Genomic DNA, 12,134 nt, shown 5'->3' on the forward strand with positions numbered 1-12,134 from the left:
ACTGAATTCATATATTAATTTAATGATATTTCATGAGACTTTCTTGATACTCATATTGTCTATAAATTGAGACTTTCTATTTTTTCATTTCAGTTTCTTGGGATTTATGTGAGATGGCTTGAACTTTTGCTGTTCTTATACTGAAAGAGTGATGAGAATTAACACAACTGTCTTATTCCTGATCATAGAGGAAAAGTTGTCACCACTTCACCATTAAATATAAGATTAATTTATATTTATGTGTGTGTGTATGTGTGTGTTCATGTACACATGTGAGCATGCCCTAGTCCTAGAGCATGAACTCAGGGCCTGAGCTCTGTCTTTGAGCTTTATTGCTCAAGGTTGGACTATACCACATGAGCCACATCTCCATTTCTGGCTTTTTGGTGGATAATTGGAGATAACAGTCTCATGGATTTTTCTGCCCAGGCTGGCTGTAAAGGGCAATCCTCAGAATGTAGCCTCCTGAGTAGCTAGGATTACAGGCATAAGCAAATATATGTTTTAATATAGACGCTTCATATGAGGCTGAGGAAATACTTTCTATTCCTACTTCCATAGTTTCTGTGATATACCTATGACAAATTTTGTCAAATCCTTTTCTTCTGAACAAGTATGACTATCGGATACTTTGTTTAGCATAAGGCTAATAGTCTACATTAATTTTTTTAATTATATAGGCTACACACTCAAAATAACCCCTTTGGGGTATATTTGAACATACATATTTTCAAATTTGAATCACTCATGTTTTGAGAAATTTTGTATAAAATTAATAAGAAATATTGGAATCTAGTTTTCTTTTTGTTCTATGTATATGTATTCAATGTTTTTTCTTTTTCTTTTCTTTTTTTCTTTTTTTTTTTTTTGGTCAGTAGTGGGGCTTGAACTCTGGGCCTGGGCGCTGTCTCTCAGCTCCCTTAAGGTAAACACTCTACTGCTTGAGCCACAGCACCACTTCTGGTTTTCTAGTAGTTTATTGGAGATAAATGTCATGGACTTTCCTGCCCTGGCTGGCTTTGAACCTCGATTTTCAGATCTCAGCCTTCTGAGTAGCTAGGATTACAGGTGTGAGCCACAGGTGCACAGCTCAGTGCTTTTTTCTGACTTTGACATCAGGATAATAATAATCTCATGAAATATTATGGAAAATGTTTGTTCATTTTTATTTTGACATGAATTATATTCACATGTGTGCTTCTATTTTTAGATATGGTATACTAAATAGCTCCAGTTGATCTGAAACTTACTATGCAGCTCAGACTTCATAATCCAGACTTAAATTCATATTCTTCCTGAATCCATTTTCTTCGTGTTGTGGTCATATACAGATGTTTCCATGTCTGGCTTCTGGACTTGAATTCTTACTTGCATATTTAGCTAAAACTCCCCAGAGAAGTTACCTGAATCTTGAAAAGTTTGGGGGGAGCTGTTTTATAAAGTCAGTTTCTTTTTAAAGGTATATCTATGTCTTCTTTTCTATGTTTTGGTAGTTTATAACTAATAGTAATGTTAATAGCACTTACTTCTCATGTAGTATTGTATTTGTTTTATACACAAAGATTTAAAATAAATCAGTAACATCATCGTGTGTGTGTGTGTGTGTGTGTGTGTGTGTGTGTGTGTGTGTGTGTAGGTGAGGACAAGGGTATTTCTAAGGCTTGAACCCAGGTCATGGGCACTGTCCCTGAGCTTTTATTGCTCAAGATTAGAGCTCTACCACTTGAACCATAGCTCCCCTTCTGGCTTTTTTAAAGTTTAATTTTATTGCCAAGATGATGTACAGAGGGGTTACAGTTTGCATTTGCAAGGTAGTGAGTACATTTCTTGTTGAACTTGTTACTCCTCCCTCATTTTTCTCCCACTTTCCCTCCTCCCAACACTTCCCCCCAAAATTGTACAGTTCATTTCCAACATAGTGTCTTATGAGCATCACTGTTGAACTGGTTTGCCCTTTGTCCATTGTCTCACCATTTTTGCTTTTTGCCAGTTTAGTGCAGATGAGAGCCTCACAGACGTCCCTGCCTGGGCTGGCTTTAAATCATCATCCCCGGATCTCAGGCCCCTGAGTAGCTAGGATCATGGGCATCAACCACCAAAGCTTAACTAGTATCATCATCTTTAAAGACAAAGATTACTAGTTTCATTTTAAAGATAAAGAAAATGAGGTATTAAAAGATGAAGTGATTTAAATAATTTAGACAAGACAGTATGTTTAAGAAAATGTTGGAGCTCCTGCCCAGGCTCTTCTCCCTACCACTCTTGAGGCATATCATCTAAGAAAAGAAGGTTCGGGGTTAAGTAATATTAAGGGACTCATTCATGAGCTGGAACTTTGGAAATGTGCTGAATATCAGAAAAGGCTAATGATACAGGCTAGTGTTGGACATTATAAGATATTGTAGGTCACAGATTGGAAGGAGCCTATACTTATATAAAAGGTTATCTGTTTTGTAAGACAGATTGACAGAAGGGGCAATAAACACTGTGTAATAGTTTAGAAAGAGGTGATCACAATGAGATAGTTCAAATTAAATTAATAATGATAGAGGAAAGGAGCACTTTTACCTCCCAGATTGAAATTCATTGATAGATTTAGCAAAGACAAATTATTTCAAATTTCTGGATGCCAAAAGCCCAAATCAAAAAATTGGTAAAATCATGTTCTTTCTAGAGAAATACATGTCTTAGGACTTTGTCTTAACTTCTGGTGTTCCCAACATTGGCCATTTCTTCACTTGTGGATGCATGGCTCTAATTTATGTTTCAATTAATCCTAGATCTCCCCTTTATGTTTATCTTTGTCTCTTCTTTTTTTTCTTATAAAGGTAGCAGTTTTATTGAATTCAGTTTATGTTTACAATGATTCTAAATTCAAGTAGAAGTACATTCTAGAAGGGCATAAATATGGAGCAAACTGCCCAGTTCAGCATCAAGAGAGGAATCAACAATATTTCTTAAGTGTCGGTTTACAGAGAGTAGATTTCTGGCTGTGTGTTTGAAAAGGAGAACATTGAGAAAGAATCAAGTTGGGAGCTGGATTAGGAGGCAGAGCAGTGCTTGGTCTTGATCTGGCTAACTGTGATATAATTAATTAGACATAGGTATAGGTCAAAAAGCAGGTGAATACATGAATTTGGAGTTCACAAAATAAATAAAATTGAAGGTACATTTGAAAGTCCTCAGCCTATGCATTTACATAAAGCCAGAGAACTGAAAAAAAATCAGCCAGGATATTTGAAACTTTGAAGATGATAAAGGGAAAACTGATAAGTTCCTAATGATTTAAGAGAGAAACTGAGGACCATGTGACCCAGTTCATGCTGATGGTGTTGGGTACTCGGCTGGTCTATAATTCATACATAGAAATTTAGTCATTGCACAAATATAGAAGTTTAAGCTATGAAAGATTGAGTCCCATCCGCATCTGAGCTGCCATGTGAATTGAGAAACAGATTTAATATTTGAAATTCTTAGTAGGATAACCACAAAATTTATCACTGAATGCTGGAATCCTTTTGAGAGTGAAAAGCACAGGTGCAATAATCATACAGGGAAATCAAGATTTTATAGGAGAAACGAGATATATATCATGCTATCTTTTCCTCTACTTTTTGACTTGATTATCAGTTCAAACCATTCTATTTAATTTCAAAAAATATTCTTTCATGCTTTTTCCTTTGTTTTTTGTTTTGTTCTGTTGTGTTTGGAGACAGTCTCACTACATACCCCAATATTTCAGCTTGTGATCTTCCTGCCTCAACTTGGAATTATAAATGTCTTTCACCACACCGAATTTATTCCATGATTGTTTTTAACATCAATAATAATTTAAAATGAACATTTTAGAAGCTAATAGTGTTTGCAAAATACCAATAAAGACAAGAGAGCTTAAATATGCCTAAAGGATTAATTTATTGAAATGACTGGAAAGAAAATAGATTCTCAAAGAAATAGCATTAAACCTAATTTCAGAAATTATTTTACACAATTTTGATATATATTTCCAACTCAATATTGAAATTCCATAAAGTTAGTTGAATTAGAATTTGTGCATTAAATTCAAATTAAATGAATGTCATGTGACACATGAAATAAATAAAAGAATCATTTTCCATGAAGACTCAATCAGAAATATATAAATTTTGGCAACATGATGCAAAGGTGAAAAGATGTCACATTTCCAGTCTCAGTCAATTCTGTGGAACAGAAAGTAAGCAAAGAGTAAGTGACAGTTTATGATACAACTGTTCTGATCCCCCCATTTGTAATTCATGTGTGATTATTAAAAAAATAAATTGTGCTATAAATGCATTCTATTGTGCTTTTCATGGAAAGTTCATATCTGTTCCAACATGAGGTTACTTGAGATTGTTGTAGTAAAATGTCTACTCTATTATGATTATGAAAGGTTTTGAGTTTTGAATCTCAAAGCCATCTTCTCTCCTCATATCTAGACTAAGTAATTAATATTGACTCATAAATGACAATACAGTTGTAATTGAAATAACTAGGTCACTTATAAAATCTAAACTAGAAATCATCATATACTTTGATCGGAAACAAAAATTCAAACATATTTACCTAAAAGTAAATGAAAACAGTTTTCTATTTTTTCCTAAAAATAATGATAATTAGATATAGGAATGTAAGCATTTGAAATTAAACCAGTTAAACATACCAATTGTACATAAAGTAAATTAAAATTTCTTTGGAATATAAACTATATCTAATTTCAGGTTGATAATTAATAGTCAACCTTTGAGGAAAACTGATAATTAATAAGTTAGTTACTTTTTACTTCATAAGTGATTACCATGGGTCTGTATAGGAGAATAAAATATAAAAATATATCAATTATATAAATAGTCAACTTATTCTCTTAATGCCAAAAATCTTACCAAAAATGAGGAGAGAACATTAATTTTGAAATCCTCTTAGACCTGAAAAGTAAGCAGATACAAAATAAATAAGAATATATAATTCACATCTTGGAAAGAATAATTGCCTAAAAACTGTTGTAAATAATGAAAGTTGTCTCAAGGCTTTGTTTTCATGTACATTTAAAAATCTAAATATGAACTATGGTCTGTGAAGAATATATGCGAACAAAGAAAACTTTATACTTCCAGAAAATAGCAAGTCTTCTTCATGCCAAACTTAATACAATTGTCAGTTTTAATTTTGGTATTAATAAGCCTTAATCCTCTGCAAATCACTATTCTTAGAGACCAATTAAGTCAATCTCCTTTTAATCATTTCAATACTATTTCTGGCAACTGCCCAATAAATAAGTGGGCTAAAGACATAAAGAGAAACTTCTCTGAAGAGGAAAGAAGGATGGCCAATAGACACATGAAGAAATGCTCAACCTCCCTAGCCATAAAAGAAATGCAAATCAAAACAACATTGAGATACCGCCTCACCTCAGTTAGAATGGCTAGAATCAAGAACTCTAACTAAACAACAGATGCTGGAGAGGATGTGGACAGAAGGGAACCTTACTGCATTGTTGGTGGGAGTATAAACTTGTTCAACCACTACGGAAAGCAGTATGGAGGTTCCTTAAAAGACTCCACATAAAGCTCCCCTATGACCCAGCAGTCCCACTTTTGGGCATTTATGCAAATGATCACAAACAAGAATACTAAAGCTACCAGCACAACTATTATTTACGTAGCTCAGATATGGAATTAACCCCAGGTGCCCCTCAGTAGATGAATGGACCAAGAAAATGTGGTATATATACACAATGGAATTCTATGCCTCCATCAGAAAGAATGACATTGCCCCATTTGTTAGGAAATGGAAAGACTTGGAAAAAATTATATTAAGTGAAGTAAACCAGATCCAAAGAAAAATAAGTCCCATGGTTTCCCTTATTTGCAATAACTAGTATATGTCTCAGACAAGCAGAAAAGGTCAGATAAGTTAATGTTAGGGAAAATAAACCCCAAGATAAGTATTCAAATGTTTTTTTTTCTTTCTTGTGATTGTTTCTAAAATATTTATGAGAGAATTTCCTTGTTGCTTTGTATGTCCCTCCCCCACGGTATAACCCCTGTTTTCACTATATTTGATGTTGGTATAATTTGTGGAAGGGAAGGGAAAAGACAAATTATTTAAAAAGGGATACAGGTGGACACATTGCAACAATGAGATGTACAAGACGGTATGTCGAAGAACGAACTTTACAAGTTTGACAGTGGTGGAGGGAGCGTGGGTGAGGGGAAAATGGGAAAGGAATGGGAAGGGGAAACAAAGGAGGAGGCAACAATGCTTGATAAGAAATGTACTCATTATCTTGCTCGTGTAAATGTAGCCCCTCTGTACGGTATTTTCACAATAAAAAATAGTTAAATATAAAAAAAATACTGTTTCTTGTCTTTAGACAATCTGAAAAATTCCATCAAAATCTCTGTGGCCTTGGCACCGAGATTGGAGAGAAAGATCTCCCAGCGTTGGCATGGTGTGTCTACTGCTGAGTCTCACTGATCTGAATGATGACTTTATTCTTACATTTTAGAACTCCTACTTATCTCCCCTTATACGCAGCTCATGAGTGAAACTGTAAAGAAAGGAAATTTGGACTTACAATAACTCGGTTTTGACGTGAATCCGGTAATTGAGTTCCAGGGAACTGGTGGGCGAGCACAAAGAGAATATATTGGTTTACCAGTTCATCTAGGGCAGGCATATCTGTTTGGGGCAAGGTAGCCACTTGCTGGAGAAGAGAGAGAACTTCAGGCTGAAAAGGTTGCTCTTGGAGCTGAAGAGGAGGCACGTGGGTCTGAACAAAAGATTGGGGGTCCTGTTGCAACAGGGACTGGAGTTGGAGGAGAGATTGGGGGTCCTGTTGCAACAGGGACTGGAGTTGGAGGAGAGATTGGGGTTCCTGTTGCAACAGGGACTGGAGTTGGAGGAGAGATTGGGGGTCCTGTTGCAACAGGGACTGGAGTTGGAGGAGAGATTGGGGGTCCTGTTGCAACAGGGACTGGAGCTGAAGCTGAGAAAGATGCTGAGTTCTGACATCAGTCAGGCTGGGGCTAATGGTTTGAGATTTAGAGGGAAACATCTGTTTGCTCTTATGAGGGTTAGCGGTGGCCTTAGCTTTGAGGATTTCCATGACTTTATGGACAGAGACAGGCAGGGGAAGAGGCACCATAGCAGGCTGAGCAACGGGCAGAATGTTTTGTGGTTCAGTGTAAGAGATGGGATTGGTAAAGGGATAGGCTGGAAATTGTGACTGGACAATAGAGTGGATTTTATCCTGGAGTTCAGCCTGAAAAAAGAAAAAGAATGTTTCAGTCCATGATTCAGCTATAATTGACATTCATAATATAATCAATCAGTCCTGGATAATTCTAGTTGAGTCAAAAATTAGTTCCATCTTGCTGAGGAAATTATTACACCAAGATACAATGGTTTCATAGAAGTACCCAAGTAAAATGATAGAGCCAAGAAAAACAAAGAGTATGACAGGTTATGTAAAGAACAATGAATAAAATATTTGTTTACTAATTATACTTTAACTCACTTCACAGGTGAATCCACAGTTCAAACTGAAATTAATGTTCAGGAAAGTTTTGGAATGTTTTCACCTGAGCTGTACTTGTATATAACAAGGATTGGCTTTTCAAACTAACACAAAAAAATAAACTTTTGTTGTTGTTGGTCGTGGGGCTTGAACTCTGGGCCTGGGCGCTGTCCCTGTGCTCCTCAGCTCAAGGTGAGCGCTCTACCTCTTGAGCCACAGCGCCACTTTCAATTTTCTAGTGATTTATTGGACATCAGAGTCTCACAGACTTTTCTGCCCAAGCTGGCTTTCAGCCTTCTTAGTAGCTAGGATTACAGGCCACCGGCGCCCAGCTAAGAAAACCATTTTTGAAAGACATAAAGGGATAACTGTAAGGTTATTTTCTCTTTTGTTTAAATAAAACATCAGTTTTTATTTTGTGAGTAAATTCAGGGCATCCTTAGCCTTGGCCAGCATCCAGCATTTCTTCACTTGGTAAAACAGATTTTGGGAGTCTTTGAAGAGGCATCAATTTTTACATTTTAATTTGACTTACATGGACACCAAACAATACATTGAGAAAAGAAGAAATTGAAATATTATGTGTAGACAACTGTAAAGCTATAAATATTATGCATTTTTTATTTTCATGCCATTCAAAAAAATCTTTGAATTTTAAACAAGTTCCTGCTCTTTAATAACTGAAATATTCTCATAGAAGAGTATATTTCATTGTTCTGTACTTCACTTTTCTCATCTTTAAAATGGTAAAACTTTTAGGAATATATATTCAATAAATATTAATATAAACCTTTCAAAACATGAATACAAAAAATCATTAAATATTTTCTGAATGCCGGTGCAGCCACATTGTATGGCACACAGTCTTAAGAATATGTTTATATGTGAAGAAATACAATGACACTTGTACTCAGGTTTGTACATGTGATAAATAAGCAATTTAGGACATGTGCCATATTGCCTTTATTCTCCTCCCATGTCAAACTTATCTTGAAATTAAGAAGAGCATATTTCTCAGTGTGGAAGTGTTTTTACTAATATTCACTTACTTAAAGTAGGTATGTCATTAATAATTGCATTAGAAATTTAAACTCCATTCTAGTAATTAACACTGCTTTTAAGAACACATTAAAATATATATGTATTTATATTGGTATGTATGTATATTGGTATCACCAACATTTAATTACACTGGATTTTGAGAGACATGCCTTTTTATGTACTATTTCTAGACTGATTGTTTACAGATATTTTTATTTACTCCTTTACTTCACAATAAGTTTAGAAATACACTCATCATGAACAAATCACCTCTCTTTGCTGTTGCTCCACCTGCTTGACTTTCTCAAGTTTCTACAAAAAGAAAACAAATTATACATAAATATGTTAGCATCTATTAAAAGATCAAACATGGAAAAGTTTGAAAATATGCATAGTTAAACATATTTTACCTTGTTGATATCGCCAATAAATTCCTTGAGAAAAATAAAAATTAGATTTAGTTTTAATTTTCAATATTATTAGAAAATTAAGGTATTTAAAATGATAATGTGAAAATCTTCACATAAATAGCTTAGGTAAGTTGCTGCAACTTAAGAGTTAACTACTTTGTCTAATCCTGTTGAGTGACAGAAAGATTAATAGAGTCATGACATGAAAGAAATCTAGTAAACAGAGTACAAAAAAAAAACATTTGAAAGATGTTACTTTCTCTCTATAGTCATGCTCCTTTTTCTGCTCACAACTTATCAGAAAAATAACTGAAAATATGATCTAATGGCATTATAGGAATCATTTTTAGTGTGCTTCTTAATATACATGCCTTCAAGTACACTGTAAGAAATAAGTAGTTCCTCCTAGGATCATGTAGCTTTTATGAGGTGAGAGTATATTGTTATATCCTTTGCTGAATCATGGTACAAAGATAAATATCCACAACTCTCTCAAGTTGATTTAGTACAACACTAAGTTTCATTGGTTCTTATTTGCCAATATGACAAAATATATTCTATCTTCTGTCAGCATAGTACTACAGTGCAAGCTCTTTGCTCTCTATCACTGACATTATACCACATCTCCTAGTCTATGTTGGGTCTGCAAACATCCAGTAAATGTAAAAAGTAAAGGAGGTCAGAGAAAGATATACTTGATGCAGAAAATAGAACTGATGGTTTCATGTCAAAGAGAGGAGAGAGTGAGGCAAAGGAACACCATTTCCAGTAGGAAACCAACTTGCCAAGTTCTAGAACACTAAAATTTTAGAGATGCTTTGTCTTTCAAAGTATGTGAAAGAAATTTACAACCAAACATTTTAGGCTAGAACTTAGCTGTGTTAGCCCTAACTACTATAACATAATGTAACGCATAGGGGCTGGGAAGGTGGCTCAGTGGTAGAGTACTTGCCTTGCATGCATGAGGCCCTGGGTTCAATTCCTCAGCACCACATAAGCAAAAAGAAAAAAGCCAGAAGTGGCGTTGTGGCTCAAGTGGTATAGTGCTAGCCTTGAGCTGAAGAGCTGAGGGACAGCATCCAGGCCCAGAGTTCAGGCCCCACGACTGGACCCAAATAATAATAATAATAATAATAATAATGTAACGCATAGAGTATTATCTTACCTGGCTGTTTGAATTGCTTTCTGAAGACTGTAAAACAAAATTTAAGACAGTTAAGTCTTGCTGATTATTAGATAATATTATTTTGAGGCTGAAAATTTTTTCACACAACACATGTGCACACATGCACATAACACACAAATCAAACCTTACCTCACTGAAGACAACGAGTTCTTCCTTCTGTAAAGAAAAAAAATGAACAGCCATTTTATTTCTATAGACAACTCATTATTAAAAATGTTGCTTTCTACCTCCTTTGGATCTTTGCATAGTCATAAATAGCATTTTACCCACTGTTTTAAGAGACATATCTAGTTTTTCCACTGTAATATGATGCATTTTTTAAGTTGCATGAACACGGAATTCTATTTATGCAACTGACAATTTGCTCTTTTTCTGTTTCTTTTGTATTGTTACTTATTGACTTGTTTGTTCTCATTTATGACTGGTGGCACACTGATATATATAACACCTGCCCCAGCTTTGCTATCCTACAAGGTACTGTTCAGACAGTGGGTGAATGATTTTCATTAAATACAAAAACAAAAAAGAAAGAAAAACAGAGGAAGAAAGTGAAAAAGAGAAAAGGAAGAAGGTAGGAATTTAGGAAGGAAGGAAGGAGGAAGGAAGGAAGGAAGGAAGGAAGGAAACAATAACAACACAAAAAGAAACTCCTGCTGCAATTACATATTACTTGGACAATAATAAACATACTAGTTATGTTATTCTCTACAAGTAGTCAGATATTGTCCTCTGTATCTTACTTTTGTATGAATTTTTTACTTAACTTACCTCTCTGGCAAGAGCAAGTGCCACAAGGCACGCGAGGAGAAAGACCTTCATGGTTATTCAGTCCTAGCAATAGGGAAAGGAAGGAAAGAGAATAGGTTATTGCAGCTGATATATTTTCTTTTTTATATTTAAATTTTATCGTACAGGTGAAGTACAGAAGGGTTACAGTTACATAAGTCAGGGAGCAGATATGTTTTCTTAGGTAAGGTTACTTTTTCTTTAATAGAGAACAAAGATAAAATAAAGATGGCTGAATTTAAGACAAAAATATATTAGTAGAAGTTGACCAAAGTCCACAGGCCAAAATTTTCTTAATAAAGATCCGGAAACACAACAAATCAAAGAAAGGTTGGAGGTTTTATCTTTCTTGCTGTTGTTTTTAATGTATTTATAATGTACTATGTGATTTTTTTTGTTTCTTTTGTATGTTCTTCCCCCATGGTATAACCCCTGTTTATACTGTATTTGATGCCAGTGTCCTGCATCTTGTTTATGCATTTTTCTAATCTGGGCAGAGGAAAGAAAATAACAAAATTCTGAAATAAGGATACAGTTTGACCCATTGTAACAATAAGATGTACAAGGCACTATGTTGAAAACAAACTTTACAACTTTGGTGGGGGAGGAGTTGGGGAGGTGGGGAGGGAAGGGATGGTAGGGGAAAAACAGAAGAGGGGGTAACAATTCTCAGTAAGAAATGTATTCATTATCTTGCTCATGTAACTGTAACTCCTCTGTACAGTATCTTTACAATAATTTATATAAATACAAAAAGGAAACTACTGTTAGTAAAAATAAATATTTTTACTTCCTTGATGGTTGTTATATAATAACTTACTAACTTCAGTTTGTCTAAGATCACAAGGTTCCAAATAATGTTATTGTCAGGGTTAATAAAAAAGAAAAAAATACTATTAAGGACTTTCAAATGCAGTTTCTGCATCTTATCCTTTTCACTTTTAAACTCATTTTAAGCCAGACCTTTGTTATTGACTAATATACTATAAACTATTGTTCTTTCAAATTACCTGTTTCCTTTGGTTTGTTTTGGTTTTGTTTCCAACTTCTCTATGCATTCCTAGATTTTCTCACTAAAGTCCTACATTGTAAGGGTTACATAAGAAATCAATTATTAATCTCTGCTTAATATAAGCTAACTACTGAAAATAGTTTCAACAGTTCTGAAATAATT

At 34.6% G+C, this 12,134-nt stretch overlaps 1 protein-coding gene across 1 annotated transcript; it reads right to left on the bottom strand.

Moving 5' to 3' along the window:
- Positions 1–6,556: 6,556 nt before the first annotated feature.
- On the bottom strand, positions 6,557–10,993 carry Csn2 (casein beta). Its single transcript, XM_013020075.1, has 6 exons — positions 10,943–10,993; positions 10,304–10,330; positions 10,154–10,180; positions 8,989–9,012; positions 8,849–8,890; positions 6,557–7,282 (listed from the first exon to the last, which is right to left on the bottom strand). The coding sequence occupies exons 1-6, from the start codon at positions 10,991–10,993 to the stop codon at positions 6,557–6,559; spliced, it is 897 nt and encodes a 298-aa protein (XP_012875529.1).
- Positions 10,994–12,134: the final 1,141 nt, after the last annotated feature.

Source organism: Dipodomys ordii, unplaced genomic scaffold (genome assembly GCF_000151885.1).
Source record: "Dipodomys ordii isolate 6190 unplaced genomic scaffold, Dord_2.0 Scaffold49, whole genome shotgun sequence".
NCBI classification, from domain to species: domain Eukaryota; kingdom Metazoa; phylum Chordata; class Mammalia; order Rodentia; family Heteromyidae; genus Dipodomys; species Dipodomys ordii.

What these genes read in the sequence shown, in the direction of transcription:
- Csn2 (XM_013020075.1), bottom strand. Translation starts at nt 10,993, where the DNA reads ATGAAGGTCTTTCTCCTCGCGTGCCTTGTGGCACTTGCTCTTGCCAGA. An exon ending in AACTCGTTGTCTTCAGTGAG is followed by an intron (nt 10,181 to 10,303) that starts GTAAGGTTTGAT and finishes TTTGTTTTACAG; the next exon opens with TCTTCAGAAAGCAATTCAAA. An exon ending in AAAGCAATTCAAACAGCCAG is followed by an intron (nt 9,013 to 10,153) that starts GTAAGATAATAC and finishes ATTTTTCTCAAG; the next exon opens with GAATTTATTGGCGATATCAA.